This window comes from Triturus cristatus, chromosome 8 (genome assembly GCF_964204655.1).
Source record: "Triturus cristatus chromosome 8, aTriCri1.1, whole genome shotgun sequence".
Taxonomy (NCBI): domain Eukaryota; kingdom Metazoa; phylum Chordata; class Amphibia; order Caudata; family Salamandridae; genus Triturus; species Triturus cristatus.
In genome coordinates, this window is record NC_140591.1 from 601,552,095 (window position 1) to 601,569,601 (window position 17,507).

Consider the following 17,507-nt stretch of genomic DNA (forward strand, 5'->3'; position numbering starts at 1 on the left):
CTGGCTCCCATAATACCTGCCTCTCAAACTTCAACCCAGAACAAATATACTGGTCCCACCCTCGCACTGGCGGGCAGAACAAGCCCGGCCACCAAACACACACCACGATGGGATGGGTTAGCATACAATTAGACGGGTCCAGATAGTCTCTCCATCACATCCCTCTCCCTCAACTCCCTCAGCCCATATATCCAAGCAAGCATGCATCACCCTCCTGAATCAATGAAGAAGCACTTGTGATTGTGATCGCCCTAAATAGACCCCCACAAACTGTTCATAGCCGGTCAGTTAAAATCTACTGTATGATGTTAAATGCATGTATTGCTATACACTGCTTATAACACTGCAATAAAAATAATTTAAAACAATTACATTACAATCTGTAACACAAGCAATATTTACCTGTTTCAATCTGCAGAGGTCTTCTACCACTTTACCCGTCAAGAAGGACATCGAGGTCACCTTGTTCTAGATAGACAAATATTAAAGAGAATCAAATTGCAAACATTAGCAACAGATTGAATAAGTACTGAAAATTATGGGTTTTAAGTGTAGCCAATAAAGAAGATATTGCACTTAATGTTCGGAGTTGTTTTGATTATAAGTGCAAGGTGCTCAAGCTGGATATTTAATATGATGATGGGACTAATCTGTAGTCAAAGTTGCCAATAACTGGCTACAAGTTCATGCATTCTTTACCAATAAATTACTGGTACATCTTTCAAGTTCCAGCCATAAGTTTCTTCATACCACATGGAGCATAAGAAAATTGAGCTAACCTGTAAGAATGTGTTGCATATGCATAGATGTTAGTGGAGCCAGAATATCAAAGAGTTCAAGAAGGGCCTCAATGAAGGTGAGCTGAGGATGCAGAGGCTGGTTGGAGGATCTTAGTCAAAAGATTTGACTTGGATTCTAGCAGTGCAAGGGATAATTCTATAACTCCTGTAGCCTTCCTAGTGACTGCAGTAAAGGAAGCCACCTCATAAGGTGGAGACCGAAGGGCACTGCATGTCTAGCTCCAGAAAGGTGTAAATGCCACTGGCATTTTGAAGGGCCAAATTGTCTGCTGTGTAAGCAGGAGGGAGCAAATTGGCTGCCTCACTGCTGTTGTCATCATGTGGGATTATCTGTGGCATCTGAATGTGGTCAGATTCCAATCAGAGAGGTCGTCTAGATTCTGCCAGTAGTTCTCCTTCAACAAGGGCCTACGTTGGGTGTCATTCCTGTAGGTGGCGTCCTCCACTAGTCTTTGCGCTTGATGCCTTTAGCACACCAGAATAGCCTTAGTCTAAGGCATAGATATAGTATGTGGGGCCAGTGCCTATTTTGACAGTGTCTGTGACATCAGCAGAAAGTCTACCGGATAAGCCACGGGCACTGCTGTGACCCAGCAGGTGCCAAGGGTATGCACTGCGACAGACATCTAGGAAAGACTTTTATTGAGCAAGTACCCGCAAGTGGTATCCTAGCCAGAAACATTTGGGTCTGCAAACGCAGCATAAAGAATCCATGTGTTTCTGTACAGCACCATCAATGCCTGAATGAAGTCAAATAACTGTGTTGCATCAGCACTGGAAACTTTAGATATGCATGGAGGATCTGAGGCAGGCACCCCCTTTGGGGCTGGAGCCGAGTGTTAAGCTGGAGTAATGTCCACCAACTCTGTCACAGAGGACTCCATAGGCAGAGGAGAGTATTGAGAAGACCTACTTCTGGAGTTAGAATAGCATCTAGATGTACAGTCATCTCGCCTGCACCGCTTCTTGGGTTTCTTCTTATTTGACATTTGAGTGCATGAGGCCGCGGTGCTTGCAGGACTCTGAGTTGTGATTTGGCACACAGCACTACAAGCAGAACTCACAAAGGTCTGAAATAGACATCTGTCCATGACATGAGTGGGTGGGTTAAACCCTGATTTTCCTGGCAGTGACATTTTCCTAGTACTGCAAAAGAATAACATTTTGAGTGAAAATTCATGGAGAGCAGCTGCAGGTCCACGTTGAAGGGTGCCAAGAAAAGGGAACTCATTTTAGAGCAATGGGGTGGTGTTTTATAGCGCCAGTGGTGCCATGTTCAGGCATTAACAGATGCGCTTATGAAGCAGACACCAACTACCAGTGCAGAAGAGCTCTTGCAAAAATTTCAGTCTGGCACCTGGCGATATTCAAAAGGTGAAGTATTTGCAGGTAGAAGTATCTATCAAAAATCTCAAACAGGAGCATTCTTTGTCATATGCCATCTTCGAGGGATTGGGTATTGGTGTGAAATCTTACCCCATTTGGAAGGCACTCTTTCCTACGTCCTGGGAACAGAAGCTGCAGTTGCTCAACTGCTTGGAATACCAGAAGCAGCTAAGCCCTTAGTGTCATCTGATGTGGTAAATGCACTAATTCTACGGCCTCTGTGCCTCTCACCTCATGCTGTATGTTGGCTCAGTTGATTCCTGGATATTCAACCATATCCAGTGAGATAAAATCCTTGCCCGACAATTTTTTCTACAACTACACATTGCAATCATTGTTCTAATATGGCAGCCTGTTTGATGTATTAAAAAACAGAGATCACTTGGAGAGCACCACTCATAGCTTTCTTGCCCTACCAAGATAACATCACAGGTACCCCCTCTGTGGCTTCCTTATAGAAAACTTTCTACTGCACCTAGAAGAAGGGAGCATGACTCTGCCTCCAAATCATGTCTAGAACATGACAGGAAGTCATCCTTTAATGAAGGAAATAAATGCCCCTTTACTAAAAATGTGGCTATATTTATACAAAGAAGATAAATTGCCAAGACAGGGGTAGCACAAAAGCTAAGAAAATAATTTTTACAGCATACCCCCTTAAAGAGCTATTTCCGCACAGTTTTCTGCATTTTACTGTTATTTAGATGCTCAGAACTGCCCAATCACTGTTTCTGGATACTACTTTATGTCTGGAAAGGAGAGAAAAGGAGTTGCACAGATAGCGAAAAAGAAGTGATTGTCATAGATTTTCTACTTATTGCACACCTGAATACCATAAACGAATATCAGTGGCACACTAAATGCCTACGGTATACTCTGTATTCTAGGCGCCTGGGCACCACTAAGGGCAGTGTACAAGTTACAACTTGATCTTTATTCAATCTATATATAGAGCACCTAAGCATCGCGAAAGTTTTAGGGCCTACCAGTATGTGCACAACATCAAGCTATACCTTAGGTGCCACTGCTGGAGAACTTTAAGCACTTAGAAGACTCATTCAGAGCCAATGGTGACTGACAAATATTGCTTAAAATGCAATCTTCATAAGACTGAGTTCCTTAATTGATATCTATCCAGTCAAGCAGTGGCCTATGGAATAGGCAGTGCTGTCCATTTTTCTGGCAAGTCGCTAAGTTCTCTTTCGAATTTGTTTTCAATCAATGCAAGTTAATTTCCAACACCAATGTAAGCTGTCCGATTTCTAACTCGTTAAAAAAATAAAATAAAAAAAACCTTCAGCTCACCCTTTCCTGACCCATTAATAAATTATGGGTTTTCAGCCCATTGGCATTACTGAGAACTAATATGGAAATTGTTGTCTTGTCAGAGGTTCCCAAATGCAGGAAGGATCCACTTTAAGCTCTGCATTGCTTACCTATTCATCCAAGAAAAGGGTCAAATCTTTGTTTATAATACAATTTTTGACTCATTAACCCACTCACTGCCACATATATTCCTGTTTGGTTGAAAAGTTTGTAATTTCGGAACTTCAAGGGGCTTTCAGAGTCAAGTGATGTTGTGCTTGGGAGTGCCTACATTCTATAAAAGGAATACTCTTAGTCTTTTACTGGATTTCACATCATATTCTGGAATTTTCACCCCACACAGCACAGGGCAATGTCCAATTATCTGTGTTTCAGGAAGCAATTAAAAGTTTACCTTTTCTAACAGTATATATAGTAATGTAGGTTTTCTTTTTCATGGTTTCCATTTATGGCCTTATTTTCTATGAATTCTGTTGTGCTTATTTTTTAAAGCGAATGTGTGCGACATTTTTTTTAAGCAAATACCTTTGTTTTTTTGTATTTAGGCCAATGGTTGTGTAGTGCTCAATAGCTCTGCTTCTGTCCTGACTAAATAAATGTTTCATTAAAAAAACTGATATAAACCATACCACCAGAATAAAATACTGCCATGCATCGAGTCACATAGGGTCATGAAGCGCATCTATGCATGGAGCAAAACCAAAGGGGATGATGGACGGAGTGTTGAACATTGCAAACACTCACCCCCAGTCAACTGATCTGGGTTTAATCCATCATTATTCTTTAGCTAACTAAGCCACCCCAGTTCAGACATGGCCATATGCAAATCAGTCTGACCCTGTGCCTCATGGTAACAGTCCAGCCCGAACTGCCAAGCCATGTGTTCACTGGACCGGAAACAAGCATCCTGAGACCGGTTTCTGGCTAATCAGTCGTCATCAGCCAGGCTAGCTTGAATCCAGTGGCAAAGTGAGCAAGGGACCCACGTCTGGGCATACCCTGCCAACTTAGGGCAACCAAAGCAAAACCAAAGGGGATGATGGACGGAGTGTTGAACATTGCAAGCACTCACCCCCAGTCAGAATGACCTAGCAACATCAGCATGCACAGGAGAAAAATGCTGTGCTTAACACTCTTACCCCAAGATCTCGAGAGTTATCAATATGAACAGACACATAACGAGTGTAGATTCCTTTCAAGCAGCTGATAGTGATGCTCTTAGTCTTGTTTTTGTCTTCATCTCCAGACTCCCAAAAGGTTTCAGTTGACCCGTCAGTAAGACTGCCAATCATAGCTGGTCGACTGGATGTTTTTATGTCAACAACACTAGTGAGATCTTTCAGACATGTAACCAAACACAGCTCCTGTAAAGAAAAATGTAAGTGTCACAAACCATGAAATTTTTTCCTGGTTATTAACTTTGTATTCATGGTTTAACCTTTTCTATAAACGTCCTTTAATAAAGCTATAATAAAACCCAGAATACAGAAATGCAATAGAAGTAAACAAAACAGAGTAATCAGCATCACAAGAATGGTAAAGAAAATGAACAATTCAACCATTGTGCTGTTACATAGCTTATATGTTTGCATATCAGTACAAATATATTTTTGCTCCTACCTTGCGCTCCCTATCCTGGTGTGCCTAGGGGGGGGGGGGGGGTGAATGTGCCAGAATCCCTGTCAGGTGATATAACTCATGTTACCTGTGGGGATGTCTCATCTGGGTGCCTGTCTTTGTGCATAGGTGGGCACCATCCATCTCAGGAAGTAAACAGAATTTAGCTGGGCTGGATATCCAGCATGGGGGGACTTCAACAGTTTCAGCGAAATGACACTGACACAGACAGACACACACACACAGACACACACACACACACACAAAACTATATAGCTATAGTTATGACCAGGTTTCCATAGAGAGCATTTTTTGTTTTGCTAATAACTTTGGCACCATTTGACCTATCTGCACAAAACATAAAAATGAAAAAAAGTTCATCCAATACAGCTGCTTTTAGGAAGGTTTTGGGGTAACTCGTCAAGCTGGACCCCATTATAAGGGGGGGTTCTTCCCCATGCAATTTCTTATAGGAACTTTCTGACAAAGCTACAGAAAAACGGCTTTTGCGAGAAAGCTAGATCTTTACACAGAAACTGAGCTTCTTGATTTGGTGTAAATCTGTTCAACAGTACTGAGAAATTAAGGCTGAACATTTATAGATATCCATCACCGCAGTAATACAGTAGAGCCGGCAGATCAAAGGATAACCTCCAAAAAAATGTTTGCCACTCATTTTAGGACTCTGGGACTCATGGAAAAAAAGAAATAAAATATAGAGGGGCAGGGTAGTGGTCTCAGGGGAACCTCCCCATCCAAAAGTAGTAGTAATAATAAAGAAATAGAAAGACTGCAGTACCACTGTTAAATAAAAAAAATGAAAAAGGTAGGACACCCTTCAATAAAATCCTTCTGTGGGCCAGGCCCTGGTGGGCGTGGGTTGTGCACTCTAATTTTTAAATTAAAATTTGGGAGGGGGCATGCTTGAGATCCCCTCCTTGAAGTCTCACCGGCCCTATGGGCCCCATGTCACTGGGGAATGTTGTGTGAAGGAAGTGGTCCGGGGCTCGCATTCCTAGGACCCAGAAGTGCACATAAAATATATTTGGAGAGGGGGTGTGTATGGGACACCCTCATCAAGGTGTTTCGTGCCCCCAGAGCGCATGATGGAAGGGGTCCTTGGACCCTGAGGCACACAGGAGAGGTTGCTGTCGCCCACCCCCACATTGCAGTGTGATCTCCTGCCCTCCATGAGCAGGATGCACACTGCATATTTACTCCCCAGGGAGCAGGATGCTGCCAGCTACCATGGCATCAAGTAAGTGCAAGAAGGCGGTGAGCCGGCTCAACCGCGCAGGAGTGGGCTTGCTAAGCTGTTATCGTAAAAATAATACACACAAGAAAGCTTTGGGCGTCTGGTGTGGGACTGGTGCTACGCAAACAAATGATGGACGGAATGCTGAATAAATGATTCATTCACCCCCAGTCAAGAGATCTGGGTTAAATCCATCGTTCTTTTACTCATCATGCCACCCCAGTTTAGACCCATCCATATGCAAATCAGTCTAGACCCTGTGCCTCACAGGAAAAGTCCAGACCAAACTGCTAAGCCAGATCCTCCCTGGACCGGAAACAAGCATCCTGGGACCGGTTTCTCTGTATTACCCTTCATCAGCCAGGCTAGCTTGAATCCAGAGCATAGTGAGCAAGGGACTCACGTCTGGAATACCCATCCAACTTAGGGTGAAAAGGGCTACGCAAACAAATGGACGGAATGCTGGGTAAATCATATATTCACCCCCAGTCAAGAGACCTGGGTTAAATTTATTGTTCTTTTGCTCACCATGCCACCCCAGTTTAGACCCAGCCATATGCAAATCAGTCTTGACCCTGTGCCTCATGAGAACAGTCCAGACCTAACTGTGTGTGAATTGGGGCACACAAAACACAAATAATACATGGCACGGCATCCCAGAAGTAGGCTCCCCGTGCTGCCATTAAAAAAAGAGAATGACGTTTGTGGGTGTTCCATGTGGGATTGGCGCACCAGAATATAAAAGAAATAAAAAGGAAAAACAAATTGTCGCAGCCTCACTACTTCATTATTGAACCAGCAGAGGCAGCTCATTTAATATACACCGCTCTTGCCTGGGAGTGTCCTATAAAGCTATGCATGGGTTTGTTTAAAATATTGTACTCCTTGTGATGCGATAAAGAGGGGCCACGGACCCCATTAATGATTAAAGTAAGTGTTGTGGGAGGGAGGAGCCTAGCGCGCAACCAAGATGGCCGCGTTGGCACAGGGCTCCTGAGGGCCTCCGCAACCTCTCACGTCTATCCTGAATAAATCCTGATTCTATCGACGGGCTTCTACAGGCGAACATAAGCGGAGGTGATACCCGTTGTCCAAATTTAAATCGGACTTCAGGAACCGGGATAGCATTGGCTTCAAGTCGGCGGCCTACTCCTGGCCTTGCCCCGGACTCGAATTGGCGTGGTGCCCGGGCAGAAAGTGAACAACAATAGCATGCAGGCCCTGGGCTGGTGTGTACCCCGCACTTTCACTTTCGGTTTCGGGTCTCCTCGCTGAAACTGGCTGAGAGACCCTGGCTTGTCAACGACACGTCGGTAGTGGGACGATTGGGAATCCTGACTGGATCTTGGACACTAGTCTGGCCTACACTCTGTGATCGACGAGGCTCATCAGATCGCCTGTCCAGCGATTACTAATTGTGTTGGTGGACGACAACCTTGGTGGCCCTCAGACAATGGCAGCTAGATCGGACGGAGATAAACAAAAATCCAAGACGACTAGGCGGGGAGGTTATACCTAAGCTAATAACATGGACCACTATGCTCAGTCAAAAGGATCCCCTAGTGGACTGCATAAGTCGCCGGAGAGTTCCAAGGAAGACCTAGGATCGTCCACAGAATTAACATTGCAGGATGTCATGGGTGCCATCGACGAGATGAAAGCTGCGGTTAGTCAGCAGTTCGACACCTTGGCCCATAAATTGGACGCGGTTTTGATCGACGTTAATCTAGTCAGAGCGGACCTTTCAAAAACGAATGAAAAAGTCAAATCCTTGGATCTGAGAACGTCGAGCCTGACAACAGACGTGTCCGACCTGCAAACCGAGGTCCGTAACCAGCGGACATCCAATGATTTGTTTGTCCGACGGCTGGAGGACTTTGAAAGTAGGGCTCGGAGGAATAATGTGCGCATAATAGGGGTGCCGGAGAAATCAGAGGTTCCTGCGGCCGACCTCTTCGTGGAAGACCTCGTGATCAACCATCTTGCACCCAAAGGGTTGAGTAAATTTTTTGCGGTCGAGTGGGCCCATAGAGTTCCAGGTGGTAAGGCGAAAGCGGGCGCTCCCCCACGGCCTATCATTGCCAGAATTTTCAATTTCAGGGACAGGGACGCTATCCTGCAGGCCTCGAGGGTGAGTGGACCGACGAAGTTTGAGAACACTAATATAAGTTTCTACCCGGACTTCACACAATCTGTCCAAAAGCAGAGACAGGGATTCATGGGTGTTAAACGGCGCCTGAGGGACATGGAGCTGAAATATGCGATGCTCTTGCCAGCCAGGTTGCGTGTTGAGTTTGAGGATCGGTCACATTTCTTCGATCGGCCGGAGGTGGTTGGAGATTGGCTTGATACTTTGCCCCAGCAACGCAATCGAGAGGAACAGACTGAGGAGAATGGAGGGGGCTTGACGGGGCAGGAGGCTCCCGGTGACTGAACATTGTGATGACACTTCAATGCCTTGGTTCGATGTTTTTATTCTGTGCCTCATTCTTACATGCCCGGGGGTTGTGGGGTGCTTAGTGAGGCTCTTTCCTCCTCTGGGGTTTCTTTTCGTAGATTAGTCAATGGTAGGGCGACAGGCACACTGCAAGTTGGTGGGGCTACATGGGCTCACGCAGGGGTGCAGGGAGGGGGGAGTTGTAACGGGAATGTTGGTGGGGAGGGGGGGGGTTGGGGAATGTTTGAATGTTTTACAAGGCAACGTAACGCTATATAATTGGTGGTTGGGGTTGTATTCTCTGGGGGGAGGGGGTTGTGCACGAGGTTGGGATGGGGGTAGGGGATTGAGAGTACTTTCATGGAATGTGAATGGATTGGGGGACAGGATTAAACTTGGGGTAGTGCTGCAGTTTTTGAAACGGCTCTCGCCAGACATTGTCTTTCTGCAGGAAACGCATCTAATTGGGAATTCTTGCCATGCTATGAATAGGCGGGGATATCGTCTCGCTGCTCACTCCGGTTTCACTTCTGGCTCGAGGGGGGTGGGCATCTTGGTTAGAGCCTCTCTCCCGCTGGAGGTGGACGATATAATCCATGATGACAGAGGGCGGTACGCTGCACTCGTAGGACGGTGGGAGGGCAGAACTGTCTCGCTGGTTTCTGTATATGTCCCACCAGGATTGCAGACTGTAACATTTGCTGATTTAGGGCGCATGGTCCTGGGACTCCCGGGGGGGTTCTGGTGCTGGGGGGCGATTTTAATTCTGTCGTATCCGGTAGGGCGGATCGTCAACCTTCCAGGGATCTCCCTGGGGCGCAGACCTGGCTGAGTGGGTTTATAGATACCCTCGGACTCAGACTGCTGGAGATTACTGCACCCGGCACAGGCGCAATACACTTTCCACTCAGGGGCTCATGGAAGTCTATCGAGACTTGATTATGTTCTTATGCCGGCGGCCCAAGCTGTGATGGTTAGGGAAGTGAGACATCTGGCCCGGGGTATCTCTGACCACTCCCCACTACTGTTGCACATGGAGGTCGCTCCCGGGGCTGAGGGGAGGGTAGCGCCGATTAACCCTTGGTACATGCGTAATCCTAAAATCCGGGCGGAACTGGTTAAGTCTCTCGAACATTATTTTAATGAAAATGTGGGGTCAGTATCATCCGCTGTCTCATTGTGGGAAGCCTTCAAAACGGTGATCCGTGGGCAGGCCCTTTCCCTAATTTCCCACACCAAGAAAAGCAAGACTGAGGAGGTGGTTCGCCTTGAGAATGAAATAGCTGAGTTGGAAGGAGACCTGGAGCTGGGTGTTACGAATGATAAGTTGCACACTCTCAGTCTCAAGCAGCTTGACTATAGAGCGTTGGTCACCGATGCTGCCAAGGTGATGAGTAGGGAGCAACAGGGGCGCCTATATGATGTGGGGGATAAGGCTGGAAAGTTGATTGCATGGTTGGACAAGAAAGAGAGCGAGTCGAGTGGTACCAGTCATTGAGAGAGCGGATGGCGCGCGTGTGACTGACCCTGTGGAAATTGTTGAATGTTTCGCGGATTATTTCCGCGAAGTATATTCTCCAGTCTCGGATCGCTCTGAGGATGACTCATCTACTGCTGAGAGATATTGCGTTGCCGTCTTTGTCAGAGGAGGATAGGATACTGATGGACGCGACGTTGTCGCCTGATGAGATTGCTTTGGCCATTTGCTCGGTCGCTTCCGGCAAGGCCATGGTTCCTAATGGCCTTCCTATCGAACTGTATAAACTGCGTCCGGACAAGCTGGCGCCTCATCTACGTGCAATGTTCCTTGAAGCACGAGAAGTGGGCTCCCTCCCCTATGATCAGCGTCTTGCCACAATCGTCGTGATTCACAAGGAGGGGAAGTCGCGGGATCGATGTATCTCTTATAGACCTATCTCACTGTTGAATGCGGAGCCTAAAATTCTAGCTAAGGTTTTAGCTAATCGTCTGATTAGGGTTGTTGGCGACTTGATCCATCCGGATCAGTCTGGTTTCATACCTCACCGTAACACGGCTCTGAACCTGAGGCGTCTCCATGGAGTGCTCGCCAGAGTGGCACACATCCGTGAGCCGGCCATTTTGGCCTCTCTGGATGCGACAATGGCGTTCGACACTCTAGAATGGCCGTATCTTTGGGCGGCACTCGCAAAATTTGGTTTTGGCCCCGGGTTTATCGGTTGGGTGAAGTTGTTGTATGATGAACCATTGGCTCAGGTGGTGGTGAATGGCAGAGTGTCGACACCCTTTGTGTTGGGAAGAGGCACGCGGCAGGGTTGTCCGCTGTCGCCTCTTCTCTTCGCACTTGCCTTGGAGCCTCTGGCTGCTTGGCTCCGATGGGAGCCCTCATTGCGGGGCATTCGATGGACGCCCGAATTTGAGGACCGCATCTCTCTTTATGCGGATGACATTCTCCTGTACCTCACATCTCCCCGGCAGTCTCTACTTGTATTAGTCGATGTTCTAAACTCATTTGGTCGTAACTCCGGCTTGGTCATTAACTGGACTAAGTCATGCATCTACGTTCTCTCGGGTGATGCTCCTCTCCTCCCGCGTGACTGTCCTATCCAGATTTCGCAATCGGGGTTTAAATATTTGGGAATCTTCATAACATTAGACCCTGTGGCCCGTTATGAGCGGAACTTGCTCCCCCAACTTCAGCGACTAAAGGCCGACGTTTTGGGCTGGCGAAGGCTTCCGCTTTCGCCGCTCGGACGTGCGGCGTTGTTTAAAATGATGTCACTACCACGATTCCTGTATGCCCTACAAAACATGCTTGACGTTATACCGGCCCGCTATTTCCATGAGGTGGAGAGTTTGCAGAGGCAATTGTTCTGGGACGGGCGATCGTGAATCGCTCTCACAAAATTGACACTCCCTTGGTATGATGGGGGTATTGCACTCCCCGATATCAAGCGATATTATTGGGCGTCCCAACTGGCAGCGGTGAATCAGGGGATGTACGGACCGGCCCTGAACCCGGCGTTTGCGATGGATAAAATGTTATTGCCTGGTGGGGATTATAATAGGGCACTTTATTCGAAGTCTCCCGGTGTGCAGTTGACAGGCCCAACAAAGATAGCTGTGCGTGTGTGGCATGCTGCGAACGCTGCGATGGGATGGAAGGACCGCCTGACTCGAGCGACCCCGCTGTATGCCTCAGAAAGGCTGGGCTGTTTGTGGAAAACAAAAGGATTTGAGAAATGGGATATGATTGGCATCTGTAAGGTGAGTGATTTTTGGGTGAAAGGGAAGTTTAAAACATTTGACATGCTGAAAGTGGAATATAAGCTGGACGATAGAGAGTACTTCCGATATGCTCAGGTCCGCCATGCGTTGTGTTCGGTTTTTCCTGATGCTACTGCTATCCCGGAATATTCCCCAATGGAGGACAGGGTGCTAGATGGCTATGTGCCTGACAGCACAATCTCCTTGATTTATAAAAAGCTTATAAACGACCGGGCGGACCTGTTGACCCACCTGCGGGAGGTTTGGGTAGCTGATGGTTTGGTATTAGACGATGAAGACTGGGTATCGGCGGTGGCCTCCCCGAGGGAGGTGGCGATTCCGGCTCGCCTTCGGCTCGTACAATTGAAGATACCCCATAGAGTGTACGTCACTGGACCCCGCCTGATGCGCATGGGTCTTTCCATGGATGGTCTGTGTAAGCGTGGCTGTGGTTTGCTGGGTACTTTCCTTCACGTCATATGGGAATGTCCTGAGGTGGCTCGCTTCTGGAGTCGGGTGCATGCGGTAATGGAAGAGGTCACACGCGTCGCTCTGTTACCAGAAGCTAGAAGGTGTCTGCTGAACGTGTGGGAGCCAAATGATTATGATGTGGCACAGACGCAGTGGGCGACTTTGAGGAATATGGTGGCTAAACGCGACATCGCACAGTTATGGGGTTCTCAGAGGTCGCCCACGATCTCGGTATGGAAGGAGAATATGGACTGGTGCATGTTTAGAGAAAAGACGGTGTATGTGGCGAGAGGCAAGCCCAGGAAATGGTCTAAGGTGTGGGGTCCGTGGAATTCTTATCGCGGAGACATCTGCGCTCCTCCTCTGGCGATAGTATTGGATGTTCCTTTGTCCCCCTAGCTGAACATTCCTAATTTGCTATGTCATGAGTATGTTACAGTTTGACTTTATCTCCACTCCCGGGTCTCCCCCCCCCCTCCTCTGTCGCAGACCATTCATGATTGCTATGTGAGGGGACTTTCCTACCCCGGGGAACACGTACTGATATTTGTGGTGTTTATTGCCTTGTTCGTGTGAAATGTTAGCAAGTTTTAAATTAAAAGTTGAAACTGTCTTTATACTGGTATTCGGATACAACTGCTGCCTTCACTCAGGGTGCGAACGGACTAACGGGATCTTTTGATTGACATGTCTGTATAACGAACTAACTCTTCTCGTACTACTTAGCGGCCGGCCCAAGTGGTGTAGGCCCATGTCTGTAACTCTTTGAAGTCAAATAAAGGTTTATTTAAAAAAAAAAAAAAAAAGTAAGTGTTGTGGGAGCTGCAGGGAACACAGCAGCCCCCCAGGAATGTTTTTGAAAAATGAATCCTAGTGATTCTCCTGGGCCATTGAATGCATGATCATCATTTTCAAACCACACCGAGCTGTATGCTCTTCAGCTGGAGTGCGGGGACCCGCCTGCGGTTGGTCCTATGGATGCACTATGTGGTCTAAAGAGTGATGAAGAAAGACTCGAGCACATTAATGATTTTAATGCAATCCAGGACATAGGCAGAAAGAACAAGTTACTTACCTTCGGTAACGATGTATCTGTAAGAAACATTAGTTAGTTAGATTCCTCACCTTAGAATATCCCCAGGCGTCAGACTGGATCCGGAAGATTTTTCGTCAGCAATACCCCTTGCGCGTCGCTAGGCATCGTCTGCGGCTCCGCGTCCGTCGTCGTGCGCCGGAATGACGTCGGAGTACTTACACGCCGCCCTCGCGCGCTGACGTCAGTTCTTGTACATAGCATCCGCGCCAGGAACGCAGAGCCATGCAAAGACCGACACTGGTGCCAAAAATAAAATCTAGGGGCCTGAAAAGGATAACCTTAACCCTAGATGTCAGTTCGCAGAACGGGGAGGATGGGTGGGTTGGTGAGGAATCTAACTAACTAATGTTTCTTACAGATACATCGTTACCGAAGGTAAGTAACTTGTTCATCTGAAAGAAACACGGTAGTTAGATTCCTCACCTTAGAATAGATACCCAAGCAATACCATCCCCGGTGGTGGGTCTGCGAACCAAGATCACACCATAAAGTCCTGGAGGACAGAACGGCCAAAGAAGCCATCCCTCCGGACTTGGCTGTCAAGGCAATAATGCCTGGCAAACGTGTGTAGCGAAGCCCACGTCGCCGCCTGACAGATGTCCTGCAAAGGGAGACCCCGTCCCAAAGCAGTAGTAGCCACTGTGGCCCGAGTAGAATGGGCGGGCAGCCCAACAGGAGGGTCCTTTTTTGCCAAGGAATAACAAATTTTGATGCACAAAACGACCCACCGAGAGATGGTCCGTTTGTGCACAGCTTTCCCCTTCTTAGCACCCACGTATCCAACGAAAAGTTGGTCGTCCACCCGGAACTGCTTTGTGCGGTCCAGATAAAAGGAGAGCGCACGTTTTGGGTCCAGATGGTGGAGCCTCTCTTCCTCTTTGGAAGGATGCGGAAAGAAGGTGGGCAAGGTGACAGACTGCCCAAGATGAAATGGAGTCACCACTTTCGGAAGAAAGGAGGGACGAGGCCGAAAGACAACCTTGTCCGGATGAACAGAGAGGAAAGGAGGCTTTGATGATAAAGCCTGGAGCTCACTCACCCGTCTAGCCGAGGTGATGGCTACCAGAAAAGCAGTCTTAAGCGTCAGCAGACGAAGAGGACAATTATGAAGAGGCTCAAAGGGAGCACACATTAGAAATGTGAGAACAAGATTCAAGTCCCACTGAGGCATTACAAAAGGGACAGGAGGGAACGTGTGAGTAATGCCTTTTAGAAAGCGTGTAACTACAGGGGACTTGAAAAGAGAAGGCTGATCAGGAAGCCTTAAGAAGGCAGAGATGGCAGCAAGATAACCTTTCAGGGTGCCCAGGGCAGAGCCCTGCCGGGCCAAAGAAAGAAGAAACAGTAGAACCTCAGAAAGAGGGGCGGAAAGGGGATCCACAGCCTTTGCTGTGCACCATGCCACAAATTTGTTCCACCGGCAGGCGTATACCGTCTTTGTGGAGGGACGCCTGGCTGCCAGAATGATATCACAGACTTCAGGAGGCAAGTCAAATGGCATCAACTGCCGCCGCTCAATCTCCACGCATGGAGGTGGAAGTTGGACAGGTTCGGGTGGAGGACCGTCCCCTGCTGCTGCGACAGAAGATCCTCCCGAAGGGGCAGACATATCAGAGGATCGGTCAACATACTGAGTAGCTCGGGATACCAGTACCTTCGTGCTCAATCCGGAGCCACCAAGATGACTTGGGCCCGGTCGTGCCTGATCTTCTTCAGCACTCTGGGCAGAAGTGGTATAGGCGGAAAGGCGTACAACAGACCGCAACTCCACTCGTGACGAAAAGCGTCGCCGAGCGAGTGCCGCCTTGGAAATTCCAACGCGCAGAACCGCTGACATTGCGCGTTCTCTTCGGTGGCGGATAGATCTAACCAAGGCTCTCCCCACTGCTGAAAGAGACCTTGCGCCACTTCGGAGATCAGACGCCATTCGTGATCCATCATGCACCGGCGGCTGAGTTCGTCTGCTCTGGCGTTCAGAGAGCCGGCCAGATGTTGAACCACTAGGGTGACGCCCTGGTGTTCCAGCCACGTCCAGAGGCGCAGAGCCTCCTGACAAAGGGTCCACGACCCCACCCCGCCCTGTTTGTTGCAATACCACATGGCGGTGGTGTTGTCCGTGGACACCTGCACGACACTTCCCCTGACAGAGGGAAGGAAGGCTTTCAGTGCAAGTCGGATCGCGCTCAACTCCAACAGGTTGATGTGGAGACGAGACTCCGCCGGAGACCAGAGGCCTCTGATCTCCGCCTCTCCCATATGGCCACCCCATCCCAGGAGGGACGCATCCGTCACTACGACATGCTCCGGTTGGGGAAGGGAGAGGCTCTTGCCCGTGACCCAATCGCGGTCCGTGAGCCACCACTGCAACTGCTGTGCAGTGCCCTCCGAGATCAAGACATGGTCGGACAGGTTGCCGTGATGCTGGGCCCACTGAAACTTCAGGTCCCACTGCAGAGCCCGCATGCGCCGCCTGGCGTGATGCACTAGTAGGATGCAGGAGGCCCTCAGCCCCAGAAGCCGCAACACTAGCCTGACCGAAACCCAGGATAGAGGCCGAAAGATGGGAATCAGGGCCTGAATATCCCGGACCCGCTGTTCCGGCGGATAGACCCGGAACTGCGCCGAATCGAGAACCGCTCCGATGAAGAGGAGCTTCTGAGAGGGACTCAAGTGTGACTTCGGCACGTTGATGGAAAATCCCAGCAAATGCAGGAGATCCGCCGTAGTCTGGAGGTGGGAGACGACTGCCTGGGGCGAGCCCGCCTTCAACAACAAGTCGTCGAGATAGGGGAAGACTGGAACCCCTGATCTGCGCAGATGAGCTGCGACCACCGCCATCACTTTCGTGAACACCCGAGGGGCACTGGTGAGGCCGAAGGGGAGCACGGTAAACTGAAAGTGCTCTTGGCCCACCGTGAACCGCAGGTAACGCCGGTGGGCCGGCAGGACGGGGATGTGGAAATATGCAGCCTGCAAGTCCAACGCTACCATCCAGTCTCCGGGGTCTAGGGCAGCTAGAACCTGAGTCAAAGTTAACATCTTGAACCTCTCCTTCCGGAAGAAGGCATTGACGTTCCGGAGGTCCACGACCTACTTCTGGGCTCGGAACGCGCTCGACAGCCCCCTTGGCCAAGAGGGCCGAAACTTCCTCGTGGAGAAGATTCAAATGATCCCCCGAGATACGGTGGTGCTGCGGTGGCATGGCTGGAGGGGTCGTCTCGAAGGGGAGGGAGTAGCCCCTTCGGACGATTTGCAGCACCCACCTGTCCGATGTGATGGACCGCCAGTGGAGCAGGTGATGGCGAACTCTGCCGCCCACTGGCGTGGAATGGGCCTGAAAGCTCGGACTAGGAAGGCTTTGAGACGGATGCTGCCGGGGTGGATGTGGGCTGACCTCGTCGTCCTCCAGAACCGCCTCGGCGGAAACCACGTCCGCGACCGCGCGCAGGTTGGTTCTGCGGCTGGTAGCTAGGCGTACGTGAGGAGGCACCCCTTCCTTGGCCACGAAAGGGGCGAAAAGCGGAAGTTTGCGACCGCGGGGCCGAGAGGCCCAAGGACTTGGCCGTAGCCCGGGAGTCGTTAAAGCGATTCAGCGCACTGTCCGCTTTCTCGCCGAAAAGGCGAGTGCCATCAAAGGGCATGTCCATGAGGGTGCTCTGGACATCGCCCGAAAAGGACGTGGACCGCAGCCAGGCGTGACGTCTAAGCGCCACTGAGGTAGAAATCGCCCTACCCAGCGAGTCCGTAGTGTCAAGCCCACATCGGATAGCATATCGCGCTGCATCCCTCCCATCAGCCAGAGCCTGGGTAAGTCGTGTCTGGACCTCCTCCGGACACAGGGGCAGCACGTCCTCCACCGTATCCCACAGAGAG

The 17,507-nt window shown here is 49.2% G+C and overlaps 1 protein-coding gene across 15 annotated transcripts in view; it reads right to left on the reverse strand.

Annotated features, from left to right (window-relative positions):
* MYCBP2 (MYC binding protein 2) overlaps window positions 1–17,507 on the reverse strand; it is a 1,771,217-nt gene that overhangs the window by 342,896 nt on the left and 1,410,814 nt on the right. For all 15 annotated transcript variants that reach the window (XM_085622060.1, XM_085622057.1, XM_085622054.1 and 12 more), the window contains 2 exons: window positions 4,652–4,876; window positions 403–468 (listed from right to left, as the gene is read on the reverse strand). In XM_085622060.1, the coding sequence (XP_085478186.1) occupies window positions 403–468; window positions 4,652–4,876 (291 nt within the window). The remainder of the gene's footprint in view (window positions 1–402; window positions 469–4,651; window positions 4,877–17,507) is intronic.